The sequence below is a fragment of the Mytilus trossulus genome, chromosome 1 (genome assembly GCF_036588685.1).
Source record: "Mytilus trossulus isolate FHL-02 chromosome 1, PNRI_Mtr1.1.1.hap1, whole genome shotgun sequence".
NCBI lineage: Eukaryota > Metazoa > Mollusca > Bivalvia > Mytilida > Mytilidae > Mytilus > Mytilus trossulus.
Window position 1 is genome coordinate 90,634,349 of NC_086373.1, and position 20,900 is coordinate 90,655,248.

Here is a 20,900-nt window from a genome sequence, read left to right on the forward strand (position 1 = left end):
CTTGATATGTTTCACTATATCAGTGCCCAAGAGAATTTCTGAAAATTAAATAAACAATGACATAACTATAAAGTCACGTTTGGTTTTTAATCTAACATTCAGACTAGTTTGATTTATTTCTCATTCTGCTAAGACAACCTATCATTGAAATGGGGTATAATCATTTGTGTAATTAGAAATGTCTCTTTCGGATAATGAGCAAAACAATTCTACTTTATGCTCTTATTTGAAAGTTATTCGTGCATTGGGCATTTGTCGTTTGATCAGATATTGATCTTTGCCAGCAATTCTAGGAAGACTTTCAGTGAAGAATTAACCGAATTATCCCTGTTATTCGACATTGAAGGTTAACTGCAGAGAAACAAGTACATTATGTTCAGTTGAAAATTTGTCATAAATATATGGAATCTTCTGTAAAGTGGAAAAAACGGAATGGAGAGTTGGAAACCTGGACTGATATTGATATTAAAGGAGGATGCCAGAGTTACCATCGTCGTCCTCTAGGAAAACTGGATATCGTAGTCTATTTAAGAATGGAGTCAAGCGCACTACTTGTATCAAATGTCCTTGTGCGACAAAGCGTGCAAATATTAAAAAGAGAAAATTGTCGGTGGTCTGATTTGTACTACAACAATTACAGAAGAAACTCCATTACACTCCAAAAATAGTTAGTTTCACTATGTTATTGTGTTTTATTACGGAAGACAATTTCTGTGCTAGTGGTTAAGGAACTGAACACTGAAAGATTCTTAGTAGAACACTTACTACAGGATGAGATAAAACGACATTTTAAAAGCGGTCTATTTTAAGTTGTTTGTTGTGTAGTAAGTTTATATATGTTACAGTAAATAGGTGAAATTAGGAAGTACATGTAATTACTAAAATTTAGGAATTACAGGTAATTCCCGATGCACTTAGTTAATACAAGTAATTCCTTAAACGGCCCAGTTATTACCAGTAATAACTAAATTTAAAATGAATTTTTACATCTATTTACTGACTGCTAAAACAACCATAACTTTTGATCACCTGACCGTAATATAACATTGTTTTAGCTGTGTAATACTAACTAGATTTGTATAAAAAAATATCTTTAATAAATAAGGTCTTTCAAATATTTGGTTAAATCAGAGTAACTTTAGTTTTAATCCAAAATGGTTTAAGTTGAGCATTATACAGATAATTTTTGACCAACTTCAGCAGACATGGAAATCAAAAATGGAAAATTCTCTCAAAGCATTATGTTTTAACTTTTTAAAGTACTTTGAATTTGAAGAATATTTAGACTTATTACCTTAAAAGATAAGACAACGTTATGTAGGTTAAGAACTGGAATGAACTGTAAAGTTATGTGCATTAGCATCGAGATATAAAAAAAATTCTTTTTTTTGTTGTTAAATCATTTATAAAAATGATATGGTAAAATTATAATTCACTGTTAGCAGCCATTCTGGTTCTATTTTGTTAAATTAGCTGAGAAACAAGGTTGATGAGTTGTGTACTTGCAAGTGAATATTTGGACCTCATTGAATACGTATTCATGTGACCTTCAAATCAACCACAAGCTTGAGATGGGTTATCGATTTATTAAGCTATTAAAATTGTAAGGGTTTTGCAGAACAAATAGTCTCGGCTACTTTTGCTGTTAATTGCAGGCTCAACAAAAATGAGGAAAAAATATTAAAATTTCCCTCTAGATACTATCTTTTGACTAGTACTGTAAGAAGCTTCATTAAAAATTGGGTAAAAATCCAGGATGGTTTATAAAATCTAATGTTTTAAAAACATTAACTACAGAGTGTATGTAATGTTAACTGGGAAAAAACTAGTCCATTCATAAGTAATATACGAAAAAAAGGATTTGTTTTACAAACTTTACTTTTTGATATTATCTTATGATTATAAACATTTAGCTTCTGTCCGAGTTTGGTAGAAATCCAGGACATTTGGAGAAAGTTTTTTAAAGTTTTAAACCACATTGCATGATGGAGATTTTAGTTTGGTTTTGGATTGATATTATTGTCTTGCATACATATATTTACGGAGTTTCAAAACCTATAAAACAACCATTTTCCAGTTTCAATTCACAAACACTAAAGAGTATCACTTTGGATGTGCATTATATTCCTACATCCTTAAGTTAGCTCCTATACAATCCCTACCCCTTTACTATCTTATTTGGTATCTTGAATCATGTTTTTAATTTTAAAACAAAAATATCAAGTTAGTAAATAGCTGTAAAAATGACAAAAATATCAGTGATTACTATTACCAGTAATCACTGAAACAACTAGTAAATACATGTAATTACTAAATTGGTTAGTAATTACAGGTATTTACTGAAATGTTTAGTAATTACGTGTAATTCCTAATTTCACCTATTTACTGTAACATATATATAATCCCGGCGAGGGAAGAACAAAAAATTTGCGAAAGCAAATTTACAGATCTAACATTGTTGGGTTGATGTTTAGACGAGTTGTATAATTATATATAAGGGTTCTTCAAATGTGCAGAATTGGAGTTTAGGTTAGATGAAATAATGATATAATTGTTTTACATGTTTCTGAACACTATACTCTCTCAATCTGAAACAGTAGTAAAACATGACAAAACTAAAATCAGTTAGGGTAATTCGATAGGTTGACAATGGACTTTTTCAACAACAATAAGACAAATAAAAAACATTTAGACACATGGTGGAAATAAAAATCAATATCAAGAGACTTTGTATTCTGAAAGATTTCCTTTTTAATTCTAAATAATCTAGAACATCCATAGGTTATATCATCTCATCTCAGAGTTTTCCAGATGTGATTTGGCTCCTTGCTGTGAAAACTATGTTGAACTGGAAAAAGCCATTTATCAGGACTTAAAGTCTGTCTGTTTGAAAAGGTAAAGGTCGATTTAAAGTATGCTTGACCTTGAACTGAACATATTAGAAAGTATGCAGATGAAAGTTAAGATTGAAAGTAAATAATTTATCGGCTCGGTTTTTTTTTAGTATATCATCAATAAATTTGAAAAGATTTCAACTAATTGCAAAGAAACAAAGTACCATTTTCAAATCATGCAACTAAAAAACATAACTTAACATAACAAGTTTAAATCTAGTGCATCTCCATTTTGTCATCAGTTTTACCACATATCAAAATTTGAAAAAAACATTGGTTGAAAGGCCTCCAAACCCTGCTAGATCATAAACATGGTAAGACACCAACAATTAAAGCAAAATCTGTCTCATAAACAATCTATTTTATTCTTGGCTTTAGCCTACATATCAAATAATTATATAAAACGAGTATTTTGTTTATAATTCATTGCACATCCTAGTTATTCTTTTACAATCCGCTTTTTCAAATATCATTAATATTCTATTTAGTGATCATATTTTACTTCACAATTTGAAATTGATGGAGGAAAATTTTGGTTGTGTTGAATTTTCTGCCCGTGAAATATTCGCAATATCGTTAAGCATGTATTATCCTTTCTTATATATTAGTTCAGTCTATATTGTTTGTAGCCTCGTTTGTAGCAATTGGTGCCTTTTCTTGTTCGTCTGTGGCCTGCTCCACATCAGCACTCTTGTTGGTTTGGCCCTCTTTACTGATTCTTGATGATTTCTAAAAGAAGAAAGTTAATCAAATACTATATTGATATGAGTAACAAGAAACGTGGTGTCAGTTACATCAAAAGAACCAACAATCAAGCAGGATTAAACACAAAGGAGTCTAGAGAAATTGCTTAGTGATTTAAATCGTGATTTAAATCGTTCAGAGGCTAGTAAAGTATTGAAAAACTCAAATCGAGACACATATATACCTAAAGACAATCTCTGAAATGATTCCCGACTTGTAACAAGCAGAGTAATTTTTTGAGTCAATGCGTAAAACAGCTGTACACTAGTTTTAGTTCAAAATCAAAACTGATACTTACCATTTTACGTCGTCTGTGAACTAATACTTCGATGACGAGAAAGAGGATACAGAACACTATACCAAGGAGAAGAACAACAAAAGCTAGAGATGCATCAGCAATAGTCAATGGTCGTGCTGAAAGACGTGCTGTTTCTTGTTTACTGATATAGTTCTCTAAACTGGAAACTGGACACTTGTAATTAGATTTTGGGGTGAGCCATTTCTGCTCCAGTAAATATAAACCACCAGATTCCGATTCTTTTAACAACGCGACAGTAAGTCTGTTACATATGTCAACTGATTTACAAGCTATGCCATATGGTATATTCACAATATTCGCGCCAACAAACATAAGGTCACATGGCTCATTGTTAATATATTTTGAACCCTCATCTACTGGAACAATGGCTGCAAATGATCCATCTGATTCCCTGACTCTCTTTATTCCATCATCAGAAGAACTAAATGTCGTAGAATATGTTTCAATATTTTGAATAGCATGTTGTAGCATGGGATCTTTTGTAACTTTCATATTTCTATGCATCACACCGCCTGGTTTAACGCCATATAAAACACTTGACTGTGTCGTCATTTCCTGCCATGTTTTGAAAGGAACGACTGGTTTATCTGTCTCTCTGGCTAAGAAGAATGCCGTGAGATTGGCGATGTAGGCTATGACCATAAAAAATATAAAGCTAAACCACATTGTGACTAAAATTCTACCTGCTGGGGACCGTGGTACTTCTTTGTAACCTGAAATAGTAAAATGAACATAAGAATACAGATGAGAGTAAACATATTAGACAAAGAAGCCAATGCATAACAGCAAATTTTGTAACTTAAATTCAACGTTTACAAGCGGAGAAGACTGTTGATTTAGAGTTTGGACCATTTCATTTATTTGTTTAAAGTTTTAACTTTCGTAGGCCAGCTGTTGCCATTTTATGTGTGTGTTTCTTTGATAACTTTTGTTTAAAAATCTTATAAAATTACTTAAACTACGTTTTGCGTCTATAAGATATTTTCATTTCCCATCTGAAATAAATAAAACATTTAAAAAAAAAATGAATACTAGTATAACAAGAATGTGTCCAAAGTACACGGATACACCACTCGTACAATCATTTTCCATGTTCAATGGACCGTGAAATTGGGTAAAAAATCTAATTTGGCATTAAAATTAAAGATTATACCATAGGGAACATGTGTTCTCAGTTTTAAATTGATTGGACTTCAACTGCATCATAAACTAACTTGACCAAAAACTTTAACCTGAAACTAGCACTTTCATTTTCTATGTTCAGTGGACCATGAAATTGGGGTCAAAAGTCTAATTTGGCTTTAAAATTAGAAAGATCATATCATAAGGAACATGTGTACTAAGTTTCAAGTTGATTAGACTTCAGCTTCATCAAAAACTACTTTGACCAAAAACTTTAACCTGAAACGCGACAGACGGACGGACGAACGAACGAACGGAGGCACAGACCAGGATATATAATGGTGGGGCATAAAAATATGATGTACTATTTAAAATGTCCCCCCCTTTACAAGAGATATATGATTTGTTTTATTGCAATGGTGTCGTGATTCTTTGACGTGTTCAGTGGCCTTCTTGTTCATTTCATTCCTCTATAGTTCATTATTTTATTATTTTTCTTCTTAATTATAATTTACATACCTTGCCATGTTAGTGTGCTGTGGACAAAGAAAAATGCGTTGTGAGCAGAAAAACTATCTTTTGCGTTTGTCGGGTCGTCCTCTGGACGGATCCTACTCCACTCTGAAGGACTAAACTTGTTTACGATGAACAACAGTGCAGAAACAATAAAACATATGACGATAACCATAATCCATAGCTGTAAACTAAAGGGCTCGAATAATACACTCAAGGTTCGAAATTTGACCACAGGTTTCTTGATTACAATACGATGTCCAACATTAAGGAACGGTCTTGTGAACGGTACTGCTGACTTTCTCTCTTCTGTTATTACTATTGGTGCTGCAGCAATTTGAACATCCGGCTATAATTGAAAATTGGAAGTTAAAATATTGATAAATCATACCTGAAGATTTGTCCAGGTGTTTGTTGCTATATAACATATTAGTGTTTCGTTTATTGTTTTATACAAACTTCATGCAATTATTGTACTACTTGTTTTCTCGTTGGAATTGTTTTAAATTTGTCATTTCAGGACGTTTTACAGCTTTATATGAGGTATAAGTCTGGCTCATTGTTGACGGCCTACGATGACTTGTATACGTTATTTGATCTCCGGAGGAGAGTTGTCTCAGTGGCAGTTATACCATATCTTTCCAAGTTTTCTTCCCTCTTTTTAATCTTCAACATCATAAGTAATAACTATTTAACAGCAATTTGAAGAAAAAAAGAATTGAATCATAGTCATAAACAGCTTATAAACTGATCTTTTCGTTTGAAAGTTTAACCTTTAAACAACTTTACTTGAGGGAGTTTAACCATGCGATTTGTTAATTGGGAGAAATTGCAACTTTGAATCATATCAATTTATATTGATTTAAGCAGTTGAACATATAAATATAAAATAATGTAGTTATAACTACCATAACTTAAATTTGGGCCGAACGGTAATACATAATTTAATGAAGAACTGATGAGAGCAATATGGTTTTACTTTCTTAGACTAATGATCGAATGGAAATTTTATAGAGGTATCATGATATTTAATCTCTTTGAATAAATTGATATAAGAGCTACAATATAATTACTTACATCTTGAAGTAATTCACCTATCATGCCATCCCAGTTGCCTGAGCCGTCCTGTGACCCATACTTGTCATCAGGGTTTAACCCTATTTCATACGAAAAAAATCCATCTCGTTTTGCTAGAGCATCTAAAAGATCTACCATAAAACCAGAAAATGTTCCATCGCCATTATCTATCAAATAAGGATCCTCCTAAATAGAAAAATACTCTGGCTTGATTGAGATACTATTGGTGTTTTAAATAAAGGGGAAAACAGCTAGCTATGAGCTAACTATTTCCAACCAAACGTTGTTTATCCTCAGCCAGGAAAATAAAGACATAAACATTTTCAAAAAGTAAAGAGTATAGCCCCATCTTTCAACAACATGTCTGATGATAGAAAAATTACATGTAAATAATACTATGTTAACGTTTAGTAAGTCACTTATATGACATAACTAAAATTACTGTGAAATAGCCAAGAAAACTAGAACTATGTAATACAAACTTTTGTTTGTATCACATATATATTATTTTGTTTTATATCTATAAACAATATCATCAAGAATATTGCACTTTTACTTCCAAATTTGTAGACTTTACCAAAATATCGAAATATATGATATAATTATAAGAATGTTGGTTAACCTAGAGCATTGTATGTTCGTAAATGTTTTCATGTCTATCTTGATAACACTCAAATATTGGCATTTTAACACCAATAAAAAGTAAAATAACAAAAAATTACTAAACTCCGAGGAAAATGATTTGATTTGACAAAGTTTTGCATCATAAGTAGCTAGTTTCTAAAATGCTGTCTTTGAAGCTCGTCTCCGGGTGTGGGATTTTCTCACTGTGTTAAAGACCCATTGGAAGCCATGAGCTGTTTTCTACTTTTTGCTCGGGTTATTGTCTCTTTGACACCTTCCCAATTCCATTCTCAATTATATCTGCTAATTTATCAACCAATTTGATATTTAGCTACAATAACAATAGGATGAATGTTGGAGTGTTTTTTTGTGAGATGTTATTCTCACGTAATCAATGGATCTATCAGGTTCTCTTTCCAACTGTAAGGCAGTCTTGGAATTGTCTTTTGTCAATTAGAACAGATAATATTAACAGATGTGGTGTGTATTCTTTGTCGTAATGAGAATTTTGTGTGGTAATGAGTTTAGCAAGTCTGGAACTATATGAAAAGTGTCAATACTTACAACTACTGAAGTTATGGTGTAATTTTGTCCCTGAAATAAAATGAGATGAAATCTATAAGTTTTTGCAACATGATAAGATCGTGATTTATACTAACGTAAGGTTACATTACATGTAGACGTAAAACCCTCTTTCTATATTTATATAAAAATCTATCATTTTACATTCTCTATTTATATCAAAAGCTATCATTTTACATTCTCTATTTATATCAAAAGCTATCATTTTACATTCTCTTTTTATGTCAAAAGCTATCATTTTACATTCTCTATTTATATCTAAAGCTATCATTTTACATTGTCTATTTATATCAAAAGCTATCATTTTACATTCTCTATTTATATCAAAAGCTATCATTTTACATTCTCTTTTTTATATCAAAAGCTATCATTTTACATTGTCTATTTATATCAAAAGCTATCATTTTACATTCTCTATTTATATAAAAATCTATCATTTTACATTCTCTATTTATATCAAAAGCTATCATTTTACATTCTCTATTTATATCAAAAGCTATCATTTTTCATCCTCTTTTTATGTCAAAAGCTATCATTTTACATTCTCTATTTATATCAAAAGCTATCATTTTACATTCTCTATTTATATCAAAAGCTATCATTTTTCATTCTCCTTTTATGTCAAAAGCTATCACTTTACATTCTTTATTTATATCAAAAGCTATCATTTTACATTCTCTTTTTATATCAAAAGCTATCATTTTTCATTCTCTTTTTATGTCAAAATCTATCATTTTACATTCTCTATTTATATCAAAAGCTATCATTTTTCATCCTCTTTTTATGTCAAAATCTATCATTTTACATTCTCTATTTATATCAAAAGCTATCATTTTACATTCTCTATTTATATCAAAAGCTATCATTTTACATTCTCTATTTATATCAAAAGCTATCATTTTTCATCCTCTTTTTATGTCAAAAGCTATCATTTTACATTCTCTATTTATATCAAAAGCTATCATTTTACATTGTCTATTTATATCAAAAGCTATCATTTTACATTCTCTATTTATATCAAAAGCTATCATTTTTCATTCTCCTTTTATGTCAAAAGCTATCACTTTACATTCTTTATTTATATCAAAAGCTATCATTTTACATTCTCTTTTTATATCAAAAGCTATCATTTTTCATTCTCTTTTTATGTCAAAATCTATCATTTTACCTTCTCTATTTATATCAAAAGCTATCATTTTACATTCTCTATTTATATCAAAAGCTATCATTTTTCATTCTCTTTTTATGTCAAAAGCTATCATTTTACATTCTCTATTTATATCAAAATCTATCATTTTACCTTCTCTATTTATATCAAAAGCTATCATTTTACATTCTCTATTTATATCAAAAGCTATCATTTTACATTCTCTATTTATATCAAAAGCTATCATTTTACATTCTCTATTTATATCAAAAGCTATCATTTTACATTCTCTATTTATATCAAAAGCTATCATTTTTCATCCTCTTTTTATGTCAAAAGCTATCATTTTACATTCTCTATTTATATCAAAAGCTATCATTTTACATTGTCTATTTATATCAAAAGCTATCATTTTACATTCTCTATTTATATCAAAAGCTATCATTTTTCATTCTCCTTTTATGTCAAAAGCTATCACTTTACATTCTTTATTTATATCAAAAGCTATCATTTTACATTCTCTTTTTATATCAAAAGCTATCATTTTTCATTCTCTTTTTATGTCAAAATCTATTATTTTACCTTCTCTATTTATATCAAAAGCTATCATTTTACATTCTCTATTTATATCAAAAGCTATCATTTTTCATTCTCTTTTTATGTCAAAAGCTATCATTTTACATTCTCTATTTATATCAAAATCTATCATTTTACCTTCTCTATTTATATCAAAAGCTATCATTTTACATTCTCTATTTATATCAAAAGCTATCATTTTACATTCTCTATTTATATCAAAAGCTATCATTTTTCATTCTCTTTTTATGTCAAAAGCTATCATTTTTCATCCTCTTTTTATGTCAAAAGCTATCATTTTACATTATCTATTTATATCTAAAGCTATCATTTTACATTGTCTATTTATATCAAAAGCTATCATTTAACATTCTCTATTTATGTCAAAAGCTATCATTTTACATTCTCTATTTATATCAAAAGCTATCATTTTACATTCTCTATTTATATCAAAAGCTATCATTTTTCATTCTCCTTTTATGTCAAAAGCTATCATTTTACATTCTTTATTTATATCAAAAGCTATAATTTTACATTCTCTTTTATATCAAAAGCTATCATTTTTCATTCTCTTTTTATGTCAAAATCTATCATTTTACATTCTCTATTTATATCAAAAGCTATCATTTTACATTCTCTATTTATATCAAAAGCTATTATTTTTCATTCTCTTTTTATGTCAAAAGCTATCATTTTTCATCCTCTTTTTATGTCAAAAGCTATCATTTTACATTCTCTATTTATATCTAAAGCTATCATTTTACATTGTCTATTTATATCAAAAGCTATCATTTTACATTCTCTATTTATGTCAAAAGCTATCATTTTACATTCTCTATTTATATCAAAAGCTATCATTTTACATTCTCTATTTATGTCAAAAGCTATCATTTTTCATCCTCTTTTTATGTCAAAAGCTATCATTTTACATTATCTATTTATATCTAAAGCTATCATTTTACATTGTCTATTTATATCAAAAGCTATCATTTAACATTCTCTATTTATGTCAAAAGCTATCATTTTACATTCTCTATTTATATCAAAAGCTATCATTTTACATTCTCTATTTATATCAAAAGCTATCATTTTTCATTCTCCTTTTATGTCAAAAGCTATCATTTTACATTCTTTATTTATATCAAAAGCTATAATTTTACATTCTCTTTTATAGTCGCCGTCACGTAAAATTGGCACCATGATTTTTGTCAAAATTTTCTAAAATATCGACCGCGTTTACTCGAGATCATGTTTTTCAATTAGCGGGATAAAAATCCAATCCAAATATATACTACTGTCCAACCTTTTATTGTGTTTGCACAGTATAATCCTGACCTTCACAAAATCCAGGATTATTTTGTATGGTGGAATCCGACATTGTTATTACCGGAAGTGTTGCCGTGGAGTCCACGTGCTCTCAATTTTCTTGTGTCTCTCGGAGCTGTGCGTCATCTCTATGTAAAAAGCGCGGGAAATCGTATCATCAATGACAATGATATTACCTGGAGAGTAACGAATGTTATGTAGTAAGGGATCCTCATAGAAACCAAGATGGCGGTTTTACAATGAAAACAATCTTGAAAAATGTGAAGGTCAGGATTATACAGTGCAAACATAATAAAAGGTAGGACAGTAGTATATATTTGGATTGGATTTTTATCCCGCTAATTGAAAAACATGATCTCGAGTAAACGCGGTCGATATTTTAGAAAATTTTGACAAAAATCATGGTGCCAATTTTACGTGACGGCGACTATATATCAAAAGCTATCATTTTTCATTCTCTTTTTATGTCAAAATCTATCATTTTACATTCTCTATTTATATCAAAAGCTATCATTTTACATTCTCTATTTATATCAAAAGCTATTATTTTTCATTCTCTTTTTATGTCAAAAGCTATCATTTTACATTCTCTATTTATATCAAAAGCTATCATTTTACATTGTCTATTTATATCAAAAGCTATCATTTTACATTCTCTATTTATATCAAAAGCTATCATTTTACATTCTCTATTTATATCAAAAGCTATTATTTTTCATTCTCTTTTTATGTCAAAAGCTATCATTTTACATTCTCTATTTATATCTAAAGCTATCATTTTACATTGTCTATTTATATCAAAAGCTATCATTTTACATTCTCTATTTATGTCAAAAGCTATCATTTTACATTCTCTATTTATGTCAAAAGCTATCATTTTTCATTCTCTTTTTATATCAAAAGCTATAATTTTACATTATCTATTTATATCAAAAGCTATCATTTTTCATTCTCTTTTTATGTCAAAAGCTATCATTTTACATTCTCTATTTATATCAAAAGCTATCATTTTACATTGTCTATTTATATCAAAAGCTATCATTTTACATTCTCTATTTATGTCAAAAGCTATCATTTTACATTCTCTATTTATATCAAAAGCTATCATTTTACATTCTCTTTTTATATCAAAAGCTATCTATTTATATCAAAAGGTATCATTTTTCATTCTCTTTTTATGTCAAAAGCTATCATTTTACATTCTCTATTTATATCAAAAGCTATAATTTTACATTCTCTATTTATATCAAAAGCTATCATTTTACATTCTCTTTTTATATCAAAAGCTATCATTTTACATTATCTATTTATATCAAAAGCTATCATTTTTCATTCTCTTTTTATGTCAAAAGCTATCATTTTTCATTCTCTTTTTATGTCAAAATCTATCATTTTACATTCTCTATTTATATCAAAAGCTATCATTTTACATTCTCTATTTATATCAAAAGCTATCATTTTTCATTCTCTTTTTATGTCAAAAGCTATCATTTTACATTGTCTATTTATATCAAAAGCTATCATTTTACATTCTCTATTTATATCTAAAGCTATCATTTTACATTCTCTTTTTATATCAAAAGCTATCATTTTACATTCTCTATTTTTATCAAAAGCTATCATTTTTCATTCTCTTTTTATGTCAAAAGCTATCATTTTACATTCTCTATTTATATCAAAAGCTATCATTTTACATTCTCTATTTATATCAAAAGCTATAATTTTACATTCTCTATTTATATCAAAAGCTATCATTTTTCATTCTCTTTTTATGTCAAAATCTATCATTTTACATTCTCTATTTATATCAAAAGCTATTATTTTACATTCTCTATTTATATCAAAAGCTATCATTTTACATTCTCTATTTATATCAAAAGCTATCATTTTACATTCTCTATTTATATCAAAAGCTATCATTTTTCATTCTCTTTTTATGTCAAAAGCTATAATTTTACATTCTCTATTTATATCATAAGCTATAATTTTACATTCTCTATTTATATCAAAAGCTATCATTTTACATTCTCTATTTATGTCAAAAGCTATCATTTTACATTCTCTATTTATATCAAAAGCTATCATTTTACATTGTCTTTTTATATCAAAAGCTATCATTTTACATTATCTATTTATATCAAAAGCTATCATTTTTCATTCTCTTTTTATGTCAAAAGCTATCATTTTACATTCTCTATTTATATCAAAAGCTATCATTTTACATTGTCTATTTATATCAAAAGCTATCATTTTACATTCTCTATTTATGTCAAAAGCTATCATTTTACATTCTCTATTTATATCAAAAGCTATCATTTTACATTCTCTTTTTATATCAAAAGCTATCTATTTATATCAAAAGGTGTCATTTTTCATTCTCTTTTTATGTCAAAAGCTATCATTTTACATTCTCTATTTATATCAAAAGCTATAATTTTACATTCTCTATTTATATCAAAAGCTATCATTTTACATTCTCTTTTTATATCAAAAGCTATCATTTTACATTATCTATTTATATCAAAAGCTATCATTTTTCATTCTCTTTTTATGTCAAAAGCTATCATTTTTCATTCTCTTTTTATGTCAAAATCTATCATTTTACATTCTCTATTTATATCAAAAGCTATCATTTTACATTCTCTATTTATATCAAAAGCTATCATTTTTCATTCTCTTTTTATGTCAAAAGCTATCATTTTACATTGTCTATTTATATCAAAAGCTATCATTTTACATTCTCTATTTATATCTAAAGCTATCATTTTACATTCTCTTTTTATATCAAAAGCTATCATTTTACATTCTCTATTTTTATCAAAAGCTATCATTTTTCATTCTCTTTTTATGTCAAAAGCTATCATTTTACATTCTCTATTTATATCAAAAGCTATCATTTTACATTCTCTATTTATATCAAGAGCTATCATTTTTCATTCTCTTTTTATGTCAAAATCTATCATTTTACATTCTCTATTTATATCAAAAGCTATCATTTTACATTCTCTATTTATATCAAAAGCTATCATTTTTCATTCTCTTTTTATGTCAAAAGCTATAATTTTACATTCTCTATTTATATCATAAGCTATAATTTTACATTCTCTATTTATATCAAAAGCTATAATTTTACATTCTCTATTTATATCAAAAGCTATCATTCTACATTCTCTTCAGCAAGATGTAAATCTAATAGAAGTGGTATCATTTCTAAGTTTTAGCAGAGACATATAATTGTATTATATGTGTCTGGTTTTAGTTATTTAATAATTAGTTACATGTATGGTAATTACAAATGGTGAATTTTGAATATATAGAAGGTGCACGGGTTTGTTTTTGTTGTTTTTTTAATCTAAAAACGTAATGATTATGATGTTGGAGAACCGAAAGGACATCTTAGTGAACATGTTGAAAGTGACCAGGTCCCTCAATTCTGTATTCTTTTATGGTAGCCATATTTCTGTATGCTATAATTTTTGTCATTTGTTCTCTATTCTATATATTTTATCACCTCATTTTTATATTCTTTATTTTTTGTGCCTTTCTTTCTCATTATTCATTATTAATTTGACTCATTATTCTATATAATTAATCCGTTAATCACTTTTCTGTATAAAACCGTATTTAGACTCACTTTTATAGTGTTAATGAAATACTCAATGCTTGACACGATAACACCATATTTTGTCAATACACCTACATGTATATAGACTGGTTAGCAAGATTCCATAGGGTGTAACCGCACCCATTTAGCACCGTATCTATATATATAATAACTGTTTGAATCGGAGTATTTAATCTTTAAGAATCTGTAAGAATGTACAAACGCCTGGATACGAGAATAAAGTTTTTAGACAATGATATATTTAACATACCAGACTCATTCTGCATACATATACATATTCTAAAGCTTAATGAGCCACACCAAGAACGTAAGAAATAGGAAAATTAACTTGAATGATAGACAGGGCGAAACAACGCTAACATTCCAGAGTGAGTAAATATAAATCCTCTAAAATTCCCAAGTTATAGTTAATATAATCATCTTAAACTTCCAAGTGAGTAAATATAACTCTTCTAAAATTCCCAAGTGAGTATAAATCCTCTAAAACTTTCAAGTGAGTTAATAAATATCCTCCTTAGATATTATAATTTATAATTAAACCCAAACCACAAATGTACAACTAATGAGGACAGGATAGGACGGAAATAACCACAAGCAGACAAAGACAGATATCTTCTGAGACAACTATATAGAGACTCAAAGATACATTCTAATGTTTATTTTAATAGTGTTTTTGTAAGAACATCAAAGTTGATACCTAGATGTTGTTAAGTAAAATTGGATCTCCATTTATCATGTTTTTCTATGTATAAGACACATAAATGAGAGTATTTCCCGATTTGGTGTAGGTGTTCATTGTCAGAATGAAATTTCAGGAGGGGGTCTATCAAAATTACTGGGGGAAACAGTTTGTTCTTATGATGTGCTGTTACTACACTGTATACAAGCCAGAGGAGGGTTGAGCGCTCACAAAATGTATTTGATCTCGGAACATTATGTTTTGCCTGTTTTTAGTCAAGAGCTTGTAATTCAAGGTTGTCGTTGTTTGCTGGTTTTTTCATTTGTTTAAAGTCATGAATTATCCTGATAGGTTTTCGTTTGAAGTATTTCACCTTTTGTCATGTAGGGACCTTTATTATAGCTATCTATACAGTAACGCGTTTGTTCATTTTTGGATGCCGTACGGTCGGTGACCAGTAGTTGCTTTTTTGTCCCTGTATATAATTGTCTCATTGGCGATAATACAACCATATATGTAATATACCAATGAACCGTATATGTAATACACATGTACTTCACATGGGTATTACATCTATGATGCAACATTTTATATTCTTTTCTTTCAAAAACTCGCATCACAATTACATCACTGCCAAATGGCGAACACAAGAGGTGCAATGAAACATAAATCAAAAACGATGCACGCTTTATATATTAAAATGACAGCGATACCATGGAATGCACGTCCATAATGCTAGTATCTGTATGATACCATGACTTGCAGCAGGTGTTCAGTAAAAAAGTAAATGTAAATCAACGTGATAAACTTGCTTCGCATTTGTATTACTTATCAAGCGCCAATGAAGATAATATTTACGTTAGCTTTTCTACATTGAGACAAAAAAATCAATGCTTTTTAACAATTGATAAAAAATACATCTTGCAATAGTCGTGTACAGCAAAAATTACAACATACATGGTCATTAAAATATTGAAAACAAAACAGAGGTTTCATTTCTATGACCTGTAGCTGTTACACGATACTAAAATACCGGTATCTTACATAGTACAAAATAAGAATAAATCTCTCTCTATAAATTTGATGCGTCCGCCAAAGATGTATAAATACTTGAAAACATTACCAAAAGTGACATAAACAGAATTGCAAAAACCATCTAAGGCGAACTTTACCCGATGGTATTGGAATCTATGTTCTTAGTAATTGCAAGGCGTTATCAAGAACTCACATTATGAAAGATTGATAATATTTTACATATCCTAAGTATGAAGTTGGTTTTTTCCCTTTCTTTTCCCCTTATATATGTTTTTTGTTAAAAGCTAAAGATGTAACAACCTTACTTATATTCATTGACATGTTCTACTACCTGTAATTCTGAAACAACCTTGCCTATCATAGCCTATTAATTCGTGCTAATTATATATATTTTTAGAGCAGAAACAATTTGAAGCTTAGCGCAAACATATAAAAATAAGAAGATGTAGTGTGATTGCTACAGCTCTTCACTAGTGCATGTAAAACAAAGCCCAAGAACGGTCTTTTACAAATGAATAAAACACAAATCACAAACAAGATTAAACTATTTCAATATTAAAATGCAAGATTGGCTGCTGCAGTCTAATTGCTAATTACCTTGAAACTATATATCATGTATAGAATAGCTATTAAAAAAGACTAAAGGATTTAGTTTTCAAATTGAACCGACATTTTAAAATTATTAACATCAAAAGATTACGTAATTTGTATAACTTTGTGAAAAATATAATTTAAAAAAATATATGATAAGAGCAAAGCAGAGATTCGTCAGTTTCTATGTTAGCCACGTGCTATAAATCATATCTCTTATAGATAGGGTGCTGTTTTTCTATCGATAAGCAACCTGTCTCGAAGGAATCAGTGACGTATATATATATATAGAGCAATAAATTAAACAAGCGATCAAATATGATGGCTGACAGAGAAAAGACATACTACCGCCCTAGTATGATCTCATTATTAGCCTGGCTTTAATGTTTCGTCCAAATCTTGTATGTATAAACAGTATAGCTACGGGGCGCCGAATGGGACTCTTGTGGTTTTGTACTCAAAATTCAATTTTGTACGGACAAAAGTGACTTTTGTTCAACAAAAATGAGTTCAGTTTAACAAAATTTGTATCATACTACAAATTTGAAATTTTGTCATACAAAATTATCTATCAGCGGACAAAAGTCACTTTTGTCATGACAAAATTCATTTTTGTTACACAGACTTGACTTTTGTTACCTAATTTGAAAATTGAGCGACAAAAGTCAATTTTGTATTTAAATTAGTTTAGTTTGGTTTCTGTGAACTAATTTGCATACAAAATCGACTTTTGTTACACAAAATTGACTTTTGTTACACAAAAATTACTTTTGTTACACAAAATTGACAAAATTGAATTTTGTCTCAACAAAATTGACAAAATTGAATTTTGTCTCAACAAAATTGACAAAATTGAATTTTGTCTCAACAAAATTAACAAAATTGAATTTTGTCTCAACAAAATTGAATTTTGTCTCAAAAAATTGATTTTTGTCTCACGAAAGTCAATTTTGTCTCATAAAAGTCAATTTTGTTGTTACAAAATTGCATTTTGTCGTCACAAAATTGACTTTTGTCTCAACAAAATTGACAAAATTGACTTTTGTCTCAACAAAATTGACAAAATTGACTTTTGTCTCAACAAAATTGACTTTTGTCTCAACAAAAATGACAAAATTGAATTTTGTTCAACAAAAATGACAAAATTGAATTTTGTCTCACAAAAGTCAATTTTGTCTCACAAAAGTCAATTTTGTCTCACAAAAGTTAATTTTGTTTCACAAAAGTCAATTTTGAATCTTACCATACACAATTGACTTTTGTGATTTAATTTCCATATCAGGTAACAAAAGTCAATTTTGTATGCAAATATATTTATATTTGCATACCTTTAAGACAAAATTGAGTTTTGTCATGACAAATATGAATTTTGTCTGCAAAAATGAATTTTGTCATGACAAAAATGAATTTTGTCATGACAAATATGAATTTTGTCTGCAAAAATGAATTTTGTCTTCACAAAATTGAAGTTCTCACAAAACAAGTCTGTAGCACATAGTTTTGTAAGACAAAAATGATTTTGTTATGACAGAATTGAATTTTGTACAAAACCACAAGAGTCCCATTCGGCGCCCCGTAATAGCTAGTTTAGAACGCAGATAAAATTAGTTTCAAGACAGATTCAATTTTGTATAAACAAAATCTGCGTTCTTTTGCAAGATGGAAAATTCAATAGATTTTGAAGAGAGGTTCGGACTTTTTTGGTACATCATGTAGATCCATGTATAATTTGTAAAGCGATTGTAAAAAACCGCACGAATCCAATACAATATAGTTATATCTCAGAGTTATATTCTATCTTTTTAAGTGTGAGGAAAATTATTAATAGAAATATCACTTCAAACTTTTTAAAATCTACAAAGCAAGAATGAGTTAACACTCAAAGAGTTGACAAATTGATACTTCAAAGGTTCAACTGTAATTTTTTCTTCTATAAATTTTCCAGAATCTGAAGTGCATTAATAACTATCTTGTTTTGTATGAGTGGTTACTTCTTCAACACAAAGAAAGGTCAACTGTGGGTAACGCTTGTTTATATAAGACAGAAGTAGTACTATTAAATTAACCAGACGGTTCTGCCATTCTCATATCTCATTATAAATAAGGAGAGGCGTATTTTATATTTTGAATCTACATTCCAACGAATTATCATAGTATCAACATAGTTGATAAAACTATCTTTGTTCATGATAAACCTCGAAATGTAGAAAGATTAAAATTTATATTTTGAGTTCATTTTTTGTTACATTTTTCATTCTGTACATTACATCATCAAAATCAGAAGAAAAAAACGCAGATCCTCTCAAATGTCAAACTAAATTTAAATTCTTGAATTATCAGCTTCATAAATAACAAGCGTGAATTGTTATGAATAGAGGTAGGTGTAAATTGTTGGAAAATGTATGTAATACAAGTATAAAGCACATCTATTTCAATAATAATTATATTGTCACATATTTTTTTCTCAGAAAATAACCATATTTTTAATGAAAAAAAAAAAATGTTAAAATATAACTTCCTCATCTCTGTGAAAAAGAAAAGATCATGACAATCGTTGATATTGTTCCGAATTGGTGCTGTTTATAAAATCAACTATAAATGCTCAATTACAATAATGACACTCTAAACCGTTTATAATTTAAAAGAAAGAAAAATAAATTTCTATAAGGTTGCATACATACCGAGCTTGAATTTATCCACAAAAGCACAAATAACAAAATGGAACTTATACTCTCCATGTTTTCAATCTGTAAATGCTGCAGAGTTCGCGTACTAAATATCAAAAACAATTTCAGAAATTTGATCAAGTTCTTATCAGTTTTAATCTATTTTCCCTGATTCCCGTATGAAATAACACTGCACGCTATACTTCGAAAGATAATCTGAATCGGAAACCAGCTGACTTGTAAACATACGTCTGTTCAATCTCTTCAATGGCTTTCACACTTTTCAACTTTGTTTTTATCTGCTAAAATTACTAAAGGTTATGTAATGTGGTTTTGAATGTTTGTAAGATATAATTAAATATAATTTTGATATCATTTTTCATAATTCACAAGTAAGAGAATTGAATCGATTGTAGCGTTTTGTGTGAATTAACTGGTGTTTATACGTGCTTTCAAGCTTTCACAACACTTGCTCTGTCAGTTAGTACGATATAAGTAAGAAATGTTCAGTTTGTAGAATACAAACAAATTTTCCAGTTGTCCTTTACCCTGATAAGTGTTGTTGATTTGTTGTTACAACAGAATTTTAAAACATAAAGAATTTGTTCATCTCCTTTTCTGTATTTGGGATCACTTTTAAAACAATTACAATAGAGTCTGACTGGTTTACAAACTGAAAACATGAGTTGTAACTAGATTGCATTTTCCCAAGTCACATGATATTAGCGCGACTCGGACAAAATGGTATCTTAAGATATTAAATGAATTAAAAATAATCTTTACAACCTCTTTTGAAATCGGGTTTTTAGACGTTGTCACTTGTTGAACTTATTTTCTCCGCATTGCAACTTCATTTTAATGCTAAGTCTATAACCATCCTGTTGTTCACAAGAGAGCTGAGCTCCTTAAAGGCCTTTGCTTTTTCAGAAACGTATTTGCGAATATGACAACGTATGAGAACACGCTATTTTCTAGCTGGTGAAGCTGTTACAGGCGCCTTACTAACTAACTACAATGATAGCAATTAGTTGCATTTTAAGCAACTACCATAAGACAAATATGCAGATTCCTACGGGGCGCCGAATGGGACTCTTATGGTTTTGTACAAAATTCAATTTTGTCATAACAAAATCATTTTTGTCTTACAAAACTATGTGCTACAGACTTGTTTTGTGAGAACTTCAATTTTGTGATGACAAAATTCATTTGTGTAGACAAAATTCATTTTTGTCATTACAAAATTCAATTTTGTAGACAAAATTCATATTTGTCATGACAAAAGTCAATTTTGTCTAAAAGGTATGCAAATATAAACATATTTGCATACAAAATTGACTTTTGTTACCTGATATGGAAATTAAATCACAAAAGTCAATTGTG

The 20,900-nt window shown here is 28.8% G+C and overlaps 1 protein-coding gene across 1 annotated transcript; it reads right to left on the reverse strand.

The window, feature by feature from the left end:
- Positions 1-3,234: 3,234 nt before the first annotated feature.
- On the reverse strand, positions 3,235-19,785 carry LOC134690232 (glutamate receptor 2-like). Its single transcript, XM_063550212.1, has 6 exons — positions 19,536-19,785; positions 7,858-7,887; positions 6,670-6,855; positions 5,599-5,941; positions 3,937-4,670; positions 3,235-3,623 (listed from the first exon to the last, which is right to left on the reverse strand). Exons 1-6 carry the CDS (start codon positions 19,590-19,592, stop codon positions 3,504-3,506), a joined length of 1,470 nt encoding a protein of 489 aa, XP_063406282.1. The 5' UTR covers positions 19,593-19,785; the 3' UTR covers positions 3,235-3,503.
- Positions 19,786-20,900: the final 1,115 nt, after the last annotated feature.

Coding starts and splice junctions, on each gene's coding strand:
- LOC134690232 (XM_063550212.1), bottom strand. CDS start 19,592: ATGGAGAGTATAAGTTCCATTTTGTTATTTGTGCTTTTGTGGATAAAT. Junction 7,888..19,535: donor TGTGGATAAATTCAAGCTCG/GTATGTATGCAA, acceptor ATTTTATTTCAG/GGACAAAATTACACCATAAC. Junction 4,671..5,598: donor CAGCACACTAACATGGCAAG/GTATGTAAATTA, acceptor TTACTATTTCAG/GTTACAAAGAAGTACCACGG.